This window comes from Xenopus laevis, chromosome 1L, assembly GCF_017654675.1.
Source record: "Xenopus laevis strain J_2021 chromosome 1L, Xenopus_laevis_v10.1, whole genome shotgun sequence".
NCBI classification, from domain to species: domain Eukaryota; kingdom Metazoa; phylum Chordata; class Amphibia; order Anura; family Pipidae; genus Xenopus; species Xenopus laevis.
In genome coordinates, this window is record NC_054371.1 from 60,949,900 (window position 1) to 60,971,232 (window position 21,333).

The following is a 21,333-nucleotide window of genomic DNA, read 5'->3' on the forward strand; positions in this document are numbered from 1 at the left end:
GTAGATGAAGATCTCTGGAGATCTCCAGAGATGTTGCTCATGACAACAAATCAGCAATTAGATTTAAACATTCGCCTACAAGTTAGAAATCAAAAGCAAAGATCTGATTGGTTGCTATGGGCAACAAGTCCAGAGATCTCAGGTGTAACCTGGTGAAACAGACTGTAGTGAAAAGGGTCACGCATTGCGGATTAGCGATCAGTGGCAAAGTGGCGCAAAACTTTACTAGCTCTGAGCTTTTTCGCTATTGAATTGTCCGCTTCACCTTTTAGTAAATTGCTGATGTCCCAGCGAATTGTCTTTTTTGCGAATTTTTGCTAGAAAAGTCCACTTCCCCAATGTGTCAATTAGCCTGTGACTGTGCCTGAAGAAAGACAGTCTTTTGGAGAAATGGCAGCTGACTTGGAAGTAGGCTGTGTTAGAGTCCTGCAAGAACCTTCGGAACCCTGCGGGTTGCAGGTAGAAGTTTCGAGAGTGGTTATAGAGGCCGGTCGGTGGTTCTCCGGGTTTGCGGGTCAGGTCAGGGGTCTTCTCATGATGTCACTTCCGGTTTACAATGACAGCACTTCCTGTTTTACTCCTTTTTTTCTGATCACTCCTCCTTCTAATAACGTCACTTACCCTTTACAATGACCGCACTTCCTCTTTCTTGATGGACAGCAGGTCGCGGATCAGGTTGCGTATAAGGTACTTGCGGGTCAGGTAGCGGTTCCAAGCAGGTAAGTATGCCGATTGTGGGTCCGGGTTGCAGGTCTGGTTTCGGGTTTAACAAATTGGTTCCGTGCAGAACTATAGGCTGTGTGGCCTGATTGATGGTTCACTACTTTTTATTTTTATCTTGAGGTTTATGGAGAATACCCCGCCTGAGTTGTATAGTATGCAGCTTCTAAACTTATCTATCATTTCTAATGTACAGAGCAGGAATGTCCTATCCCACCATAAGGTTTGCCCAGTAATTTATATTGAAGCCAAAAACTAAACACAGCATTATACATAGAAAATGATATAATTATAGCTTTTTGCTTATATTAGCTGCCAAAACATATAGCATCCTTATGGAAAGTTTTCTTTAAAACCAGAAAGCAATCAGGGACATACTCAGTCCCTCTTGGGTTGTTGCCAATCAATTGAACTTACATAGCAACACATGATATAGTGACATCTGATTTTTTAACATCTATACTATCATGCAGCAGCGTTGGTAAATTATTTGCTGCTTTGCCTTTTTAGTACACAGTGCTAGCCTTAGGTTATCACTATGGGGTTCCTATGGACACTTCAGTCCCTGCTCTGGCCACAGCCTAAGGCAAAGCGAGCACAGTAAAATGAAATACTCCATAGGTATCGGAGCACAAATAATAAAATGTAAAATACTGTTTATATGCAAACCTATGTCTAGGTATACATGAGGAGTTTCCTCCTTCACCATCAGTTTGTAGAGGCAAGGGGAATATCCAGGACAGAAATGCTGGGAATCCCCACTGATTCAACCAAATTAAAAAATAGTGTTTGATTATACTGTAATAATATTCTTCATGTATCCCCTAAGTGCTGTCTTGCATAATACAAAAATAACATTTTACAGGAGTTTAACTTTGAAAGTATATCTGATTAATGGGCTCACATGGCAGGCTCAATAGATTGTGGCTGCAAAATGGCAAATGTCAAATTAGTAGATAAAACAATCAATAAGCAGAACGTATTTCCAGCATAAGAGCTTTCTGTTGGATTAAAGCAAACTACATTGAAGGTGTCACAATGAATATAATTCTACATTCAGACGTTCAGGACAACTAAATCATTGTGTCTGTTATGACGTGGACATTGTATTTGTTGAATTACATATGTTTTTAAAGCAGATGTTTTTAGGATGATTGCAATAAATCATGACTTCACTTTATCATAAACAAAACAATAAACTAAAGATCTAAATGTAAACTTTTCAGGGCTCTAGCTTTCCATAACAACATTTGAGAAGCCTGTTTATCTACCGCCTAAGGTATTTCATCATAATATATATATATATATATATATATATATATATATATATATATATATATATCTCCACAAAAACCGCACACATAGGACTTGTTAGTGCAAAAAATGAAAAAATGTTTTATTCCGACGTTTCGGTTCACATACTGGAACCTTCCTCAGGTGGGGTACCGAAAACCGAAACGTCGGAATAAAACATTTTTTCATTTTTTGCACTAACAAGTCCTATGTGTGCGGTTTTTGTGGAGATATGTACAAGTTAGTAATTTAACCAGCACCTGGGCAGTTGCCTTAATTGAAGAGTGTGCTCCAGTTTTTGGACTTGCTATATATATATATATATATATATATATATATATATATATGTATATATATATATTAAATATATATATATATTTTATACTGAAAACAATTCAATGAGCACATAAGGGCTATATATGAACACAGCTGCAATTGTGGATGAGCAAATGTTGTGAATGTTGAGGTTTGTTAACTTTATTTAATTCTTTCAGCTGACTTCCTGAATTGGTTATGGTCTCACCAGGTAGGATTGACAGAAACCAAACCAATCCCAAGGGCAGATTAACTAAAAGACGTTGTCGCCAGCGACCGCTTCACACACATCACAAAACTTCGCCAGGTGCAAATTCGCTACCACTATGCTAATTTACTAATATGTGAAGTTGTGCTCTGGGTGCGAGCACTGGCGACTTTATTAACGTTACTTCGGCAGTGCGAGCATTTCAGAGCAAATATGTGCTAGTGTTCGTTTGTACCTTGCAAAAATTCGCTAGTGATCTTGCGCTTAGGTCAATTTGCATACGGCGGGTAATTTAAAGTTGAATGGACATGTTTATTATAAATGTTGGTGCAAATGGTTTAAGTTACCACTTTTTCTTATACATGTCCAAGGAACCTTAATAAAGACAAGAGAGTTGTTATAATGCACTACACATGTGCCCACTGTAAAATTATTGTTCCATATGTTAGGAAATGTGTGGAGCAAACCGGTTACCCAAAAAAAATTTGTTAGGACTTTTGCAGGCAATCCCGCTTAAAAAAAGGAAAAGATGCCAGCGTTTTTTGAACTTAATGCATTTTCGGCACACAGAAAATGATGTAAGTGATTGAGGAAGATCTAGCTTCTTTTAAGCACTTCGCCTGGTCTGAGATGGCAAAGTCAACTCTTGCGAAAGAGGTAACGTTCAGTAAAATCCACACTTTAGTGAATTTTTGGAGTAACGATTGTTTGCCAGAGCGAAAAGTCATCTGGCGATAGAGTGCAAATGAATGATAGAGACGGTCCCGTTCACTAGCGAATTGGCACCTGCGCTTGTCAGTGAATTGGCAATGTCCCTGTGGGTGGCAACGCTGGCACTTAGCCACTTTGCCCTTTAGTGAATCTGCCTCAAGTCTTTTAGAGCATTGAAGGGGGTATGTAATTAAAAGTCTCTAGCAAAGGTTTTTTAGCGTTTAGAGAAATTTTATTACATACGCTGCAAATGTTCACAAAAGCCACTTGTTCTAAGACTTTGCAGTGAAGTCGTTGAGGTCTTTGATCAGCCAAAAAGGACGCAAACATGGTTGCTAATGTTCGTAAGTGTCTTTGCACAGGTTTTTTGCACTAGTGAATCATATTACATTCCCCCTGAAGTTAATTATCTTTTTTCACATTGCCCTTGCAGTATGTAGTATGAGATGTTCATAGGTTGCATGGCCAGATGAAAGTGACCAATCATGCCACAGATCAAGAAGCAACCCCCTGAGATTTTTTTTAAAGTTTGTAGTAAAACTATGACAACATAGGCTTTTCCCTGTGCAAACAAAGATTTAGAAGACATTCTCTCTTAAGGAAGTTTATCCTGATAATTCAGCCAGAAAGTAAGGCCTGACTCAAACTGACTAAGTTGTTGCCAGTAGGTGACCAGTGCTGTGTTAAAGGAGTTGTTCATCTTTGAGTTAACTTTTAGGGCAAGGTCACCTGTGGCATTTTTAAAAACATGGAGCCAAGCGTAAATACACACAAAATTAACCCCTATTGAAAATAATGGAATACGCACTATAGTAATTTCCACTGGGCGCTTGTGAGCCAACATCTGCCACACAACGCCAGTATTTTCGGTTTTTACAGAGATGCCAATATTCCAAGGAAACTCCATATTATTGAACTCTATGAGATCCGCAGGTTTGGAAATACGTTTCGCTGAAATACACAGTGTATTTTCAATATGGCAGCCAAACTCTTGTGAGTTATTTACAGCTTTTTATGCTGGTGCCGTAATTATGTTGCGTATGGACTATCAGTATGGCTACATTTTGCATGTAAATTACTTTTTTTCTCAAAAGTTTGCTAAAATTCTTCAGAGTGGAATTGTGGGAAACTTTAGAAAAATATATGGTTTTGGGTGGTAAACATATATTTCTGTGTTTTTACCTCACAAAAATATAGTAAATGCATTGATTTTTTAGTAGCTGAAGTAAAGTCCTGGGCAATTTGGATGTGCTAACTTCATATTTGGGTGTTTAAATGCCAGATACTTTGCTAAACCACAATGGCATCAAACTGTTCAGTGGACCCATGGTATATTCAGTGTACTTTTTTTTTGGCACCTAATACAGTGCGGTGTATGCGGAGCAACAAAATAAAACCTTTGAAGTGATGTTTCAGAACTTTAATACATTTTTATAAAGACTGCTACCTTCAGACAAGCTTTGATGTTTGGTAGTTAGGAGTAGAGAAACATAGTATTTTGGAATCAACAGAATGTGCACTTTTGAAGAATATATGGTTTTTGGGTAAACCTAATGTTTCTAGATTTTTTAGCCCTGGAATATAAAGTATGCTGATTTCTGCCTTAGTTTTTTAAAAATTATATTATATTTTGCCGGGAGTTTTTGCTGTACGGAAGTCCTAAATCTCTCTAAAACTATACATATCTGGTATTGGCACGTTTGAGAGACATGAGGCTTTCCAAATCAGTTGTATTTTCAAACATACAATGAAATATTTTTCTTGCATAAATTCATATATAATGAAAAATAGGAATTATTAATTTTTTTTGGTACTTAATGATATAAATCTTTTTGCAGAGGTGGAAATACATGAAAATTCAAGCCGATTTAGAAAGCTTAGGTTCTCCTGAAAAAAACAATGTTTAGTTTTCCTAGGTAAACTAAAGGTTTCCCCTCAGAAAATGCTCCTGAGAGCACAAATGTTTCAAAAAGGTCTGGCACTTGGTGCAAATGTAATGTGAAATTCTGCTGGCACTTAAAGGGTTGAAAAATATGTATTTTGTATTAGTATTTTCAATATACAAGGTAAAATTTAAAAGATAAATATAAACATCTTTTGTTATAATTGATAAACTCTAACGGCCCTCTTTACCTTAACAGTGTTTACTAAATTACATGTTTTTTTTAGAAACAGCTGATTTCCAAACAAAAGTCAGTTTGTTCAGGATCCTAATGCATTTCTGGACACTGATCCTTCATATGCAGGTTTAGTGGAAAATGTTTATCTGCACAGTCAAATCATTAATTGACAATGCTTCAAAATATCAATACAAAATGCCTATATTTGGACAAAGAGGAGAGTTCGCAGACGAGGTTTCCAGGATTCATTGACTCTTTGTCAAGCTTGACAGAAACTGATGTTGCTTTGAAATGTTGTCTATTGAGTTTATTAGAGTGATGTCTGTGATACAACTGATTAAGGTGTAGTTGCAAGAGGGCACTTTGAAACTTGCACCCCTCGTAAATATATGTGATATGATTGATATGCTAGTCATTTTCTATTTTGGGTAGATTCCTGTATCTACGAAACTCAATAGTGCTACGAGAGTCTTATATTGTAATTTTACACAATGGCCTTTGTTTTATAAAATGACAGATCAGATGTTTATGAGTAGGTTGTATCTTAGATTAAAGAATCTAATGATTAGGGGCCTCTTTACTTCTTGTATAGGTTCTTATTTATATTTAATCTGTATTTTGAGTACAGTGCAGCTTAATATGTTAGCGCTTTATGAATATATGTGATTATTTGTAATAATGGTATTAATAACTGCTCATTTTTCTATATTTATTACATGGCACACAGACTTATTCTCTACAAGATATAGACTTTGTTTAGTGCAGGGTTACCAGATCATGTGAAAAACCTTCTACAAAGGCTGCACTGCTTGTATTTAATTGATTTACTGTACAAGAAATGCTCTAGATTTTTCAAACAACATAGTAACCCTTGTGCTCATTGTTATCATTCGAGAATTTTTTTTTCATGGCACTGAATAGAACATTCCCCATAAGAATATTTTTTCTCAGAACATAATGCTAGTGAAGGCAGGAAGGGCTGTTTTCCAATATGTGGCTTAGGTGGGACACATGGCTTTAGTAAAATCTGATATGTTAAGGTGTTTTTAAAAGACCCAAGGAATGCTGCTACATGTGGGAAAACATATAAATCAATTTGTATTTGATACCACCCACTCTGAACAAAATTTTCACCCAAGGAAGAATTTCTGGGAATTGCAGACATTACATGTTTAAGCAATCAAACTGTTTCTAAATAGCTAACAGACCTAGGAATTCTATGTTTGCAGTACCGTACATTACTTAACATGTATTATGCTAAAAAAAACAACATACTGTAGTGCATATTCATGAGTCTTTATTAGAGACAAATATGCTCTAAATGAACAAGTGCATGACAACATACACAGCCATATATAAAAACTGTTCATGTAAAAAAATGGACTCTCTCGCTATACATATATAACTTTTAATGCATTTACTGTAGCTAACATTCACTGAACAATTGCCTATGACATAACGTTTGCCTGTTGAATAAATTACAACTTGAAGACCTTCAATGAGCCAACAGTCATGTCAAAAAGTTCTAAAATACATAAGTGTGAGTCAGGGGTTGTTGTGCCCGGAAGAGACAACATCATAATTTCACGTTGAAATTACATCACTTATATAAATCTTTCTACTTGAAGAAGAAGTGAATTGACGGTGAATAAAGAGAAGCATACCAACTGGACCATCGGCTTCCAATGAAGTATCTGGTCCACCCTCCTTGTCACCAACAAAACACATTCTCCTTAATCACCACTAGCTTATTCTTTGTATCTGTACCCCCAATACCTGAATTTGGGATTGTGCACCAACCCTTTAAACTATACTTTTTTGTTTCTATATCAATTTTACTCTCTCGGACCTTGAGGCCTGGTTACCGTCACAGCAACTCCACTCCCTGGAGCTCTGCCCTTGTGTGTTAGCTACTGGTATATGGGTGGTATTATATGATCCATGAGCTTCAGATTGCTCTATACTTTCTATACTTCTGGCTCAGAAATAATATAATAAATAGTTATTTGGGGCTTCTACATAAGCATGCCCATGACAATTATTGTAGAGAATAAAAGATTACATAGAAAATAGTATTTACAGAATTTTGCATGTGTTTAAAATGCTTAGAGAGAGAGAGAGAGAGAGAGAGAGAGAGAGAGAGAGAGAGAGAGAGAGTAAATTACAAAATTATATTTTTATATTCTTTATACAGCATTAAATAATCTCTTAATTGCTTTTGTACATAACAATAAGCAAACCCAATCTATTTGTAGAGTAAAATTTTCTATTGAAAAATTGCCTCCGCTTTCAAGATATCACTGTGCTGCCTGTGGTGGAATTTTCTAGCCATAAAGTATTTCTTTGTTTCAAATAGAAAAAGAAATGCACTTAAGATTATATTACACTATTGACGTTTTGACTTCTTTAAAGTGGTGTGCGTATGGAACAATCACACTGATTCTCTAATGAGCGTTTTGCATGGTTAAAAGCACTAACTTTGTAAACATACATCATTCACTGCTGAGCATTGCTATTCTACACAAATAGAGTTTGAAAAATGAATAAAACATTTGTTTCCTCTGTGGAGTAAGCGATGCTGAGCACTGTTTTATGTGACTCCAAAAGCCTGATTAAACAGCTACATACATTTTTCCATACATAAGGAATAGAAAATAATTGGTTCATATGGCCGTAAATGCAAACCAGATTTAATAACAACCAAAAAAAAAAAGTAAATGAATTGAAAGCTGATATAACTTTTTGTTTACCTGAACAATTTGGGACTTGTGCAGTAGGTATCATTAAAAGAGTTTCTTTGCTCAGTTAATAGCTCATTGTGGTATTTCCTGGCATGCGCTTTAAAAACCCACTATCTACATAAGAAAGGCTTCAAATAATGAAGTGCTATAAAACACACATTTTTTACCCAACATTTTAAATTTTTTTTGGCAAAATGTTAGTCCAACTTTTTACTTTATACCCAACATTTTACAGTTTGGACAACATGTCAGCACAACACATGCTTGAATACTTCAACTCACATTCCACTATGCTCAAATAAAAAATATATTTTTGGAGTGATATGGTATTAAATATAAATGGCTCTATACAATGTAGTTATAGTTTTATATATAATAACTCATTAGAAATACTGCAGTCTGCATAAACTCTTTCAACATTGTTGCTAGCATGGACTGTAAAGCATTCCAATATGTCGGGACACTTGTCTCAGTAATGAGAGAGAACTGGCAAATTAATTCCTTCATGTTTATCGTGTAATTAAAATGTTTGCAGGCCAGTAAAAATGTCTCTTTCCCAAGGGCACCAAGGGCAGAAAGATCCATGGTTACAGTCCGTCTGTGCGCATATGCTGGGTGTGAAAGGTGAAGACTGTATTACAGTCAATAAGAGAACAGATGCGCAGAGCTCAAATACAAAGAACTGTCTGAAATGGAATGAAAACACAAACACCGCCAGCAGGATTTTGAATTATCTGACACTCTTTGTGGATTTGCTGTAGGAAACAGCCACCTGTGATTTTTCATTGGAGGTTCTTTGTTATTCAAGGGAGGGGCTAATTGATGCTGTCCTTGTGAATACTTCTGTCCGCACCATAGTAATTTTGCTCATGGTTTTTCCACTGAATACTGGTCACATTCATGGGAGCTACATTAATATGTGTCTTAGACTGGCAACAACAGCAAAGGCATGACTGTAACAGAAAAGCAAAAAACAAAATTAAACATCAAATATGTGGAGAAATGGAACATCTGTTTTGCTGATACATTTTCTACAGTTTGAAGCTCTTGCATCCTTCCAACTCTCTTGAGTTGCTAGATTTTGGTTTCCCATCTGCTTTACATGCACTGGGTTTGAGGCTAGGGCAGAGACCTGATAGATTACTGAAACAGTGGGGCTAACTTATCAACACTGGGCCAATTTGCTTTATTGCTCAATATGGGCTGAATAGAAATATCGCTTTATTGCTCAATATGTGTCTTTTGATGTTTGCTTTATTTTGCTACTTGCTGGTATAACCATTGAAATAGTCAAAATCTGTTAAATGAGCATCTATATTTTCAAAATGTAGAAGTATTTTAGTCTTACTGGTTAAGCCAACACACGTGTTTGCACTGGTCCTTAATAACATGGTATCAAAGAATGTTCATGCAAAACGCATATGTAAAATACACTGGGCTAGAAAGCTAGTAAAATAATATTAAAACCAAATTCCAACACTGACATTTTCTGCCTTGTTCTTCATTGACATTTTTAAAGCAAAGAATTTGCCAGGAAATTAAGAACCAAGGCTTATTTTCTGTTTTGATGAAGAAATCTTTTGCCATATCCAGACTGAGCATGCTAACCTTGGCCAGTCTGATTTTGGATTCACTTCATATCTAGTGCTTCAATGCATATAAACATGGATTCAGTTGCAGTAAATTAACAGGCAATTCATTATAAATACCATGAAATAGGATATGGAAACATTACACATCCTACATTCCACTCTATATTACATTTCCTATTCATTGCCTGAGGGATAGAAGACGGTGTGCTGGAAAGTTTACACAATTGTTGTGAAACCTTTCACATACATTTGTACTGAAAGCGTATAGAGGCAGTGCACAAGACATCAGTGCAGAAAAGATTAAAGGAGTGGTTCAAATTTAAGTTAACTTTTAGGGGCAAATTCATCAAGGGTCGAATTTCGAGGGGTTAAATCCCTCAAAATTCGACTGGGGAATTGAATCGAATAGAATCGGATAGGCAATTCGGGCGAATTTACGTGCTGGCGAATAGTCGAATTGCCGAATATTCGCCAGGCGAATAGGCGCTCGATCGAATATTCGCTCGAAGGATTTTCATTTGATCGAATGCCTTTTTATTCAAAAACTTGGAAAACAAGCCTATGGGACTTTCCCATAGGCTTTTAAAGCAATTCGGTAGGTTTTAGGTGGCGAAGTAGGCAGTCGAAGTATTTTTAAAAGAGACAGTACTTCGACTATCGAATGGGCGAATAGTTGCAGCGTTTTTGCGCTCGATCCAGTACTTCGACTATCGAATGGCGAATAGTCGCAGCCTTTTTGCGCGCGATCTATTCGAATCATTCTACTCAGGCGAATTTACGCCAATTCGATAGTCGAGGAGCACAAAAAACTACTCGAAATTCAAAGTTTTTTTACTTCGAATCCTTCACTCGAAGTTAGTGAATCGGCCCCCAAGTATGTTATAGAATGAGTGACTAATTCTAAGCAACTTTTCAATTGGCCTTCTTTTTTTATGGTTTTTGAATTATTTGCCTTTTTCTTCTGACTCTTTCCAGCTTTAAAATGGGAGGTCACTTAACCCCATCTCAACAATAAATGCTCTGTAAGGCAACAGATGTATTGTTATTGCTACTTTTTATTTCTGATATTTCTATTCAGCCCATCTCCTATTCATATTCCAGTATCTTATTCAAATCAATGCATAGTTGATAGGGTTATTTGGACTCTAGCTACCAGATTGCTGAAATTGCAAACTAGCGAGCTACTGAATAAAAAGCGAAATAACTCAAAAACCACAAATAATAAAAAATTAAAACCAATTGCAGTTTGTTTCAGAATATCACTCTATATCATACTAAAAGTTAATTTGAAGATGAACAACCCCTTTAATACATGCAAGCTCTGCAAACACTACTCCACAAGGAGAGCTGTGAGATGATTATCCAGACACATGTGCTGGCCCATTTTAATTGGATAATTGGTTTGGCCAACCAAGGCTGACAATTCAAAAGACATGTTTGCAGTTTCTAAATTTTCATTAAACTCATATTGTTGGTTGGCTACCAATAACTTCCTGAATGTTTTCAGTCTAGCATACCTTAAAACAGTAACACAGGCCCCTGATGGGCCTCAACAGCACCCACAGGCCCAGTCTATGGTGTCTTACAGCAGCACCTTGCACTTGCCAGTTTCCACAGACAGGGTTGCCACCTGGCCAGTATTTCACCAGTCTAGCTAGTAAAATACCAACCATGGCTAGGACATTTATTACAAATGTGCCTACTCACCAAATCTGACCTGTTTTGTCCATTGATGGCCCAGCACCTCCCTCTTAACATCACAACTGTACAATGGCACAATTGCACCTCCTTACGTTCCTGCCTCTGCCCCTTACGTCATTGGCTTCTACAGCCAAGAAGAAACTGTATCTACAGATAGACCCTTCCCCTGGAAACTGACAAAGAACCAAAGCACAGAAAGCTGCAGAGTAAAGCACCTTGACTCTTGAGATCTTCACTGGGTAATGGCTGTTGTAACTTTAGACTTATATTGCAGCCCTTTGACTAAGATACCACCGATTAATTCTAATTTGATTACTCTCAAGGCATTAGTTTTCCTCTAATAGTTTCACAAGGCAAAAAAAGATTTCTACTGCATCATTCAGAAAATGGCTGTGGAGCACAGTAAATGTTAGACTGGTATACTGAGTTATAAGAATGTTTATAATATAACAAGCATGCCATTATGGTGTGTAACAGTACAGGATAATTATAAAATAATGTTTTAAACAAAGCCATGAAATATTATTCCATCTTCTCTAAGGATCTGTAGCATTTATGGTATAGTAAATGCTAGACACAGTAGTATACACATACTTTAGTCGTATTGATGACATACTGTGTGCTGTGCTCATAATTTTTCAAGCATATATGGTAATGTATAACTTCTTTAGCAGTGCTTAAGAAATGTGTGTGTGTAAAAGGAAGAATGAAGCCTTTTTTTGCAGTGTAACTGATCTATTTAAAAAAATCCATACAAAGAAATATATTTCTATGTTTTTATATCACTTTTACAACTGTATATATTTATAACTGTACAGCATATGAATCAGAGAAGGATCATAGATCCCATTAAAAAGAAGTCATTTGCCCACAAATATTTAATTTGCTGGATTAAAAGAATGCATACAATTATACAGATAACGAACATTGTTCTTCTTACCTGGAAACAGTTTTTAAATTTCTTGCTCACAAAATAGAGAGCTATGGGATTGATACAGGAGTTCAGCGCTGCTAGGTTAATACTGATGAAATCCATCACCAACAAAAAGCTAAAAAATAAAGCAAAACATGCATTCATTATTGTTTTCAGTATTGCCTCTGCAGACTGCAAACTAACTCCACAAGAAGAGCAAACCCAGCCTTATGTTGAATGGTCTAAATAGGTTATCACTTTAGAATCTTCGAAAAAATGTATATATATTTTGCTTCATAACCAATATTTAAACAGTATAATTATGTCTTAATAATTTTCATTGCGTAACATTACAATATAATATATACACTGTAGTAATATGTATATATATATATATATATATATTATTACAGCATAAAAATAAGCCAATATCAGGCAAATCCAGTAACCATACATGGTCTTTGTAATGCTACACATTTTCTCTATATTAGTAGACTGACCATACATAAATGCAGGTGTGGGTTCTATTATCCATAAATCCGTTATCCATAAAGCTCAAAAATATGGCAATGTCATTTCCCACAGTGTCCAACTTTAATCAAATTCTTCATTTTTCACTCATTTGTTTCTTAATAAACAAAACAATTCTACCAAATTTTTCATTTCAAATTATTTAGTAGGTTTTTAGGGAAAGGCCCTTCTCTGACAAACCCCAAGTCTGCATAATAGATTCCCCTCTCGTATAAGAGTTAGCAGGCTCTCCCAACTGCATTCATCAGCTACATTTTGTCTATTTAATTACATGGAGAATGCTTTGAAAACTCTTACCTGAGTAGTTCACATCGACTAGGATCCAACTCGTTGTAAACAGTTTTCTTAATAATTCGGCTGAGATGTAACGGGAACCAGCAAAGGGCAAATATTACTACCAGGCAGAATACAGTCTTTGCAACTTCACGGCGCTGCAAGAAATGTTTAATAGAGATTTATACTGGATAGGATGTTTATAGTCTATCTTTTATATAGAAAAGTGTACACTTTCTAAAAATTCCACAAGAAATTGTGCTAAATGTAAAAAATATCTTAATGATTGTCCCAGCACCCTTAACTAATTCATTGATTAAAACAGCTTGTGCTATTATGAAGATTCCAGGTGGCGGTGCTGTTGCATGCTACGTACTCACAGTGCAGCCAAAGTGAATGTACTATAGTAAGCCAAAGCTATGTGCACAAACCTAGCCCTTCCTCTGCAATATGCACAAATCTGTATATAGACTAATACTAGTTAAGAGAAGTTTCCAATTATATTTCATAGGGAACAAAACATTCTTGATTATCTTTACAGCTATTGTACAGCAGCCATAACCCTGCAGGACAGGACTGTACCCATTCAGACAGTTGAAAAAGAATTTGGATTCTAGACAGATAAAGTTCTACAAATGCACGAAAGCTTTCAAGTACAAACAAAATCCTAAAAGTCGTTTATCAATGAATACATCTGGTGCTGTGCCTCATCCCCTGCTGAAGTACAAATATTCCGATGCATGTCAGTTTTTCATTTGTGCTAATGAAAAGCTGTATTGAAATACATAATGTGTAAAAGCAATTGTTCATCAATGTCCTGCAGTGATAGAGTAACAGCATTATTTACCTGTTTCAGGTGCTCACTAATAGCAATCCTTAGGCTTCCTTTCCGCTGGTGTAGCATTTCACAGCTCATCATTGTATAAAAGACTCCAGTGCAAGCCAAAGGCACACAAAAGTAAAAGCCAAACAGCCACCAGTCTTTTGCATTTTTGTAGAACTGTAAAGGAAAGAAATAGCAGGAATTAACCAAAAGACTTCTCCATATTCAAATGTCGCTATTTCTTCTCCGTCTCTCTCTGTATCTCAACTGCGCCCTGGCCCATCTCTTATCTTCCACCTTTAAGTGGTGAGGACTGGAGGTGTACTACAGAATGTACAGAATCCACATTAAAAAAATAATCTAGGGCATGATGTTTGTCAATTTCGGGTTATTTTAAAACTGTGTTTTAGCTTAGCAAAACACATAGTGCAGAAATGCCTGAAACCTCCCTGTCTGACTTCTATGTGGACATCTGCAAGTGCTTGTGCAATTGTCTGAAAAGGCATACTACAGGTATAGGATTTGTTATCTGGAAACCCGTTATCCAGAGACTTCCGAATTATAGAAAGGCTGTCTCGCATGGACTCATTTTATCCAAATAATCCAAATTTTGAAACATTATTTCCTTTTTCTCTGTAATAATAAAACAGTACCTTGTAATTGATCCCAACTAAGATATACTGTAATTAATCCTTATTGGCAGCAAAACCAGACTGCTGGGTTTATTTAATGTTTAAATGATTTTCTAGTAGACTTATAGTATGAAGATCCCAAATTACGGAAAGATCCATTAGCCGGAAAACCCCAAGTCCCAAGCATTCTGGATAATAAGTCCCATATCTGTACCATGATTTTAGCCACCAATTACCTGACAAACACTTGTCGTTAATTCACATGGATGTTAATTAGGGCGGTTTGCAGCATTTGAACCCAGCTTGATTATATAAAAATACTATTAAGCAGTTTAGTATTGTGGTCTGAAACTTGTATGGCTTCAGATGTCTCAATGGGACCATGAAAAAGCAGTTTCTCCTGTATTACATAACCCACATTGAAGCTTTGTCATGCAACATCAGACTTGCACCCAGTAATAGCAAGCTAGCTTATTATTTATTTACTCATTTTAGATTGCAAACAATGATATAATTGCTCAGGGATGAATAGTTGCACCTTGTACATAATGATCCCCTGTATAGCATGTATGACGCTTTAGTATTAAATGGGGACACATTAATTTCAGAATAGAACTGACTAATGTTTAGTCAGATATTAGTAAATATAATCAATTTTCAAGTCAATAATAGATGGGCAAGAATTGTAAAAAGGAGCTCAAAGTCTAGAAACAACCAAGTGAGCTGAGTATGATGATTATTGTTGGTCCCTCCACATGTGGGTCTACAAGTGGCTCTTGGAGTGATAGGGGTGAAAGATCAGTATAAGCTTCATTTAGACTAAGATTGTGTTTTCTGACCTTCTCAATATCCACTACATAAAGGTTCCCTGGGAATTCTGGAATGTGAAAGCCTCTTAGAAATAACCTAGAGGCAGTGTACAACAGTCATTTCATTCAGATAATTGCTGCATTGTGGTGTCTTGCTGATTTTAAGGAGAGATATTACTTCTTAACAAGACCACTTTCCATAAGGCTTGTAAGATTTAGCCTGTCTCTATTTAACAGTCATTTATTTTGCAACCAAAGAGAATACAGTGTAACCATGAAAGAGAAATAACGCCACTATTTTAATTTACCTGATATTACTGCAATATAACTGCCCTGTAAGTATTGTTCACCTATCATTTAACTACATGAAGAGCCTGTGTTAAAAAGACATCTTCCAATTTAAAACCAGTAATAAATGGACCTAGCTGTCTATTTGTATAGACTGTTGTTGTTAGTGCAAGATAGAATTCTCCGGCTTCCTTCTTGCCATACTCTTTTCTTTGGACAAGAGCTATTTACTTTAAATTTGTCATATACAGTTATTATTACACATGCATGCTTATGATAATGACCATATTTATATGGTTCACTCTTTGAAATATTTATTTTATATCACACCCCTTTCCCCATCCCACATGAATGTTAGAGATGTAACAATGTCCTTCTGTTACTTGTTTTAAAAAAAAAAATAGGAGTATGAGTATTCATTTATGAGTGAGTAAAAAAAATGTTAATAAAAAACTATAAAACTAATGAAGAATTTTAATTCTAATAGTTTCTTAGAATTTCATATACTTTCCTTGTGCAAATACATGTTTTGGCTGGTGGAAAACTAGATTACTGTGTGCAAAGAGCACTGATTCTCTGCCATATTGCATGTACCCCTTTAACTGATTCACAACTGTCATCACTAGAGTGGCATCATGTATTAATAATTTCTGAATCTATAATCTTTGCCAAGTTTACGCAGTTTCAAGCAATATGACATTTTTCATCTCTTTACATATAAAACTGATAGCCGCCATATTCCTTGCCTCTGCTACAATCTGCATGTATTCATGTCGAGAATTTCTTGACCTGCACACCACTAGTCTGCTTCCTCTATAGTTAACCTATTGACTAGGGACAATTTTATCAGGAGTCAGTTAACCTGCCTGTATGTATTTTAGAGTGTGAAAAGAAAACGGAGTACCCAGAATAAATTCAAGCAAAACACGGATTCAAGGAAAGGCTCTGCAGCAGTACAAGCAGTAAGGCAGTTGTCAGTAGCAAGTATAAATACACATACGAAAAGACAAACGCTCTGTGTAAAGCAGGGGTGTCCAAACTGCGGCCCGAGGGCCACATGCGGCCCAGGATGCATATGAATGCGGCCCAGCCTGGTTCGCAAGGAAACGTCATGTCGCAAAGGATATAGGAGGAGGAGGGACTCTGCCCATTGCCCAGTTAGTAATAATAATATAATAATAAGTCTATTTAATATCCAGGTGTCCCATATTCCAGTGTATAGCTCCAATTGGTTATCCAACTGGTAATGTAGTTCTTTTATGTCTATTTCCTTTACTTTTACAAATCAAACGTGTTTGTTTATTTCATGTGTGGCCCCAGACAATTTTTCTTTTTCCAATGTGGCCCGGCGAGCCAAAAGTTTGAACACCCCTGGTGTAAAGGGTAAGCTAAACATAAATGACTACTTAAAACAGGGCATATTAATACTTAAAACAGGGCAATTTTTTAATCCACAATAATGTAAACCATGTCAGTTAAATGTAAACTATATTAACAGAATAGTCACGTAAAATGCCAAAATCGTTAAGACATAACCAAGTAGATGAAGCACTGTGCCCACATAGTTCCATTAATTCAAAAACCCATGTAGGACAAGTGCTGTATAAAACATGCCAATTCTGGCCTTCAAAATGTTAGAACTCATCATTCTACATTAAATGCAAAGTGTCTGTGACATCAATAGATGTGGAAATAGGGGCTAACATGGATGATGACCCTTGAGGGCTTCAGTGCTTAAACAAATAAAGCTGTGCGGAGAGCCTGTGACTGATTAAATGTGGGCAATGAACAGCGCACACATCTCATCTTACATGGGGCTCAACTGGAGAGGAATAGACGTCCTTTTGTTATCCCTACAGGTCCAGCTGGAAACAGTTTTCAACAGGAAATGTGCATTCAGAGGGAGTTTCTTATGTATGCACCCTGATACTCTTTAAGATTCATTGGCTTTTGCACAAAGATCTCAGTTGGAATAAGTGCGCTATGATCCAGTTTCTCTTCTAGTGGTATATGAGGGTAGATGGGGATGGATTTGTGCAGCTTAATTGAAAACACAACTCTTCAGCTGATATATAAAATATGTCTGGGGGGCATCTTAGCCATTTCCAACAGTTAAAAAGAAGGAAGAAGGGATGGCTTCAAGGAACATGGTTAACAAACAGTGATTTAACAGTATGTATGCCCTACAGTCCAAAGCAATCAGTGTTTTGCTTGTCCACTTTACTATACAACATCCTGCAAAATGGACCAATTGTTACAACTTTTTTTAAAATAAATATAGCATCTGGGACCAATATCCTGATAAAAAAAAGATCTTAATGAAAGGCTAAGTTAAGAATCGAGACAAAGTTTAAGGTACATAAATGAAATGTTTTCTTGGGGCTACATTTTAGAGTAACTGCAACTATTTGTTATAGCTCACATATGTATAAGGGATTTAGATTAAAAGGATTGTTCACTTTTAAATTTTGTATGATGTAGAGAGTGTCCAATTCCTAGCAACTTTGCAATTGGTCTTCATTATTTATATTTTATAGTTGAGTTATTTGCCTTGCTCTTTTGCATCTTTCCAGCATTCAAGTGGGGGTCACTGACCCCAATTAAAAAACAATACTCTGTAAGGCTACAAATAAATTGTTATTGCTACTTTTTATTGTCTCCGAATAAGTTTAGTATTATAGTATACAGTAACAAATAACAAATTGTACAGCATGGTTTTATGTAACAATACACTACTGTCATCTTTGTTTGCAGCATGAGTAATAATGGTATGAAACAATATAAGGAGATTTACACCGATAATTTATTATTATTATTATTATTATTATCCTCCTTTCTCAAAAATCTAAATTGAGTTGTAAAGGCATTTCTGAGGACTTACTCTTGTAATTCCCTCACAGATTCCATACAACATTATCAAGAAGGATGATAAGTATTCATATGAAAGTTTTTTGGTCTCCATTGTTAAAGACTTCTACTCAGCGAACATACATTCATCTCTGTAGCTGTGCCATGAGCATATATCTGGATGTTTTTTAGATCTATATTCCTAGTTGCTAAATTACACCAATGTTATTTCCTCTAGCAACCACAACTTGGCTTTAATTTTTTTTACTTGCAGTAGAAAAATCAATATAAGGTGCTAAGTGGTTGCTCCTTTATTTATATTTCATGATATAGGACTTTGGACCAGAATGTGTTCTGAGATCCTCCCATAGAAAGCAGTAGTAGTAGCAAAGTAATCACCCAGATTATCCTCTTTTCATTACAGGTTGGGCCAATTGGGGTGGTCTAAAAAAGGCTTCTTCCTCGTTTAATTATTCTGTGTTGGATTCTGATATAGTGTGGTTTTCTGTTTGCATTTGTATTCCAAATTGAATGAGACAATCTGTGCTATCGCCCATTGTATTAAGTTAACCACTTATTCATTTTATATTCATAAAGTCTGTTTATTTGTGGAATGGTTACTCCACTGGTAAGAATGGAATTATTATACCACAGAGTCATCACATTCCTTAGAAGTGTCTGCTTGTTGAATTGCATTATATTTGTCCAATCATTTATCTGTCTTTTGTAGCATTTCTAGATGGTGCCACAGAGATTTAATTTTTTGTAACTGCAAGCTGTTTTTCAAGATTAACGGGGTTGTTCTCCTTTAAATTAACTTCTAAGTCTCCATTTTTTACTATTTGTTGTTTTTGAGTTATTTAATTTTGTATTCAGCAGCTCCAGTCAGCAACCTTGCACTGCTTTGAATAAGAGGCTGGAATACAGTGTCGGACTGGGATGCCAGGGGCCCAGCAGAAAACCTTAGACTGTGGGTCCACTTTCCAAACTATTATTCCTCCTCACTCAACTTCTTTATTCTCCTAGTCTTTTATATCTACTTAGTATATTCCATTCCATTATTAAGCATTTTCCCATAAAGAAATAGTAATTTACCATGAAATTGAACAAATGGTAAGAAGCAAAAGGGCCCACTGGGAGTTTTCCTGGTATCCCAGTGGGCCAGTCTGACACTGCTGGAATATGAATAGGAGAGGCCTGAATAGAAAGATGAGTAATAAAATGTAGCAATACCAATAAATGTTTAGCCTCACAGAGCACTGATTTTTAGATGGGATCAACTACCCCCTTGTGAAAGCTGAAAAGAGTCAGAAGGCAAATAATTCAAAAACGATAAAAAAGTAAAAATGAAGACCAATTGAAAAGTTGCTTATAATTAGCCAGTCTATAACATAATAAAGTTAACGTAAAGGTGAACCACCCCTTTAAAGAGGTATTTTCTTTTTAAATTAAAAATGCAGTAAATGGTAGTGCATTATTATTAACATTAATATGTAAGAGCACAGTAATAGAAAAGTTATACCTCAAAAATAAAATACAAAATATCAAGGAAAAATATAGTATTTTACAGTTGGGATTGTAAACCATGAACTGCAGTTTGGCTGCGTGTTTTATACCTGGCAGTCATGGTTCATGGTTCTCACTATATCAGGGTATAATGTACTCTTGAGCTTATGATACTTTTTCAGTTTTGGTTCACATGACGTAACAAATAGTTGCAATGCCCAGTCATTTAGCTAGTGACCCTGCTTAATTCTTTCTACATATGCTAAACTAGATCGTATGCAGAGATTAATATTTAATTGTGGGCCATTACTTTCATCCCTTCTTAACAATGCCCATTAAATAGCTTCACTTTGGTGACCTTGGCAATATATAAATATGGGAAAATATCACAGAATGTGACCCTAACTAGCCACTGCTATACATCTGCCATACATTGATATTTCATTCTTTCTGATGTGATCAAAAGGCCTATTCAGCATGAAATGAATCACACAGAAAATCCTACTTTTCAAAGCTCTGTGCTGTACTTAGCTGACCCCTCATTGAAGTTCTGAGCTATGTGTTTCTCAATGTCTTTACCACTCCAAAGAAGGCTGTTCATTTCACCTGTCCCTACCTAATTCTTCCAAAACATTCCATTTCTATTTTCTTTTTCTCTTCAGCTCTACCTTGGGCTTATTTACAATGGGCAAAATAATGAGGTAGTGCTTAAAGCCTCCCCCATGCTACATGCTTTGCATTGGATGTTCTGGGCATGTACAAGATCTGCTGCCAAACAAGGCGTGTGCACGATGGCAATAGGAGAAAGGCCACTGGGTATTGAAATGTATAATGTCTATTGACTACAGAGATGGTTTGCATAGATCAATCAGGATTTACCAGTAACAAGCATGATAATATAATTACATGTTTCCTTTTTAGTCCAAAATTATACATTTACTAAGTTGTCCATATTGGGTTCTGAATGACATAGGTGGTACTCAATTCAAGGGGTAGCTGCAGGTCCCTGTGTTCCAAAATGGAACACAGAGGCCTCAGGCCATTCTGCAAAAGCAAAAAGCAATGTGGAAAAGAATGGAAAATTGAAGCCTTTTTTACACTTTGAACACAGCATTCTGCAACATAAATTACCTCTAGTGTGAGAGGACCCAAGCAAATATTAGACTGCTCTAAGTAAACCACAATCAACATATGGAACCCAATCTTATTTAGTGTTTATGAAAGGATGCAAGGCAAGATATACATAAAAAGCCTCTGTAAAACAACTGTGCAATGAAAAGCTTGTATTCAAGGCAGTGACACCCTATGTA

General features: G+C 36.1%; 1 protein-coding gene across 1 annotated transcript in view; it reads right to left on the reverse strand.

Annotated features, from left to right (window-relative positions):
- Positions 1-6,642: 6,642 nt before the first annotated feature.
- ednra.L (endothelin receptor type A L homeolog) overlaps positions 6,643-21,333 on the reverse strand; it is a 48,859-nt gene continuing 34,168 nt past the window's right edge. Inside the window, 4 exon segments of the mRNA NM_001087181.1 lie at positions 6,643-9,061; positions 12,342-12,450; positions 13,143-13,276; positions 13,966-14,118. Of these exon segments, the coding sequence (NP_001080650.1) occupies positions 8,924-9,061; positions 12,342-12,450; positions 13,143-13,276; positions 13,966-14,118 (534 nt within the window). The 3' untranslated portion in view covers positions 6,643-8,923.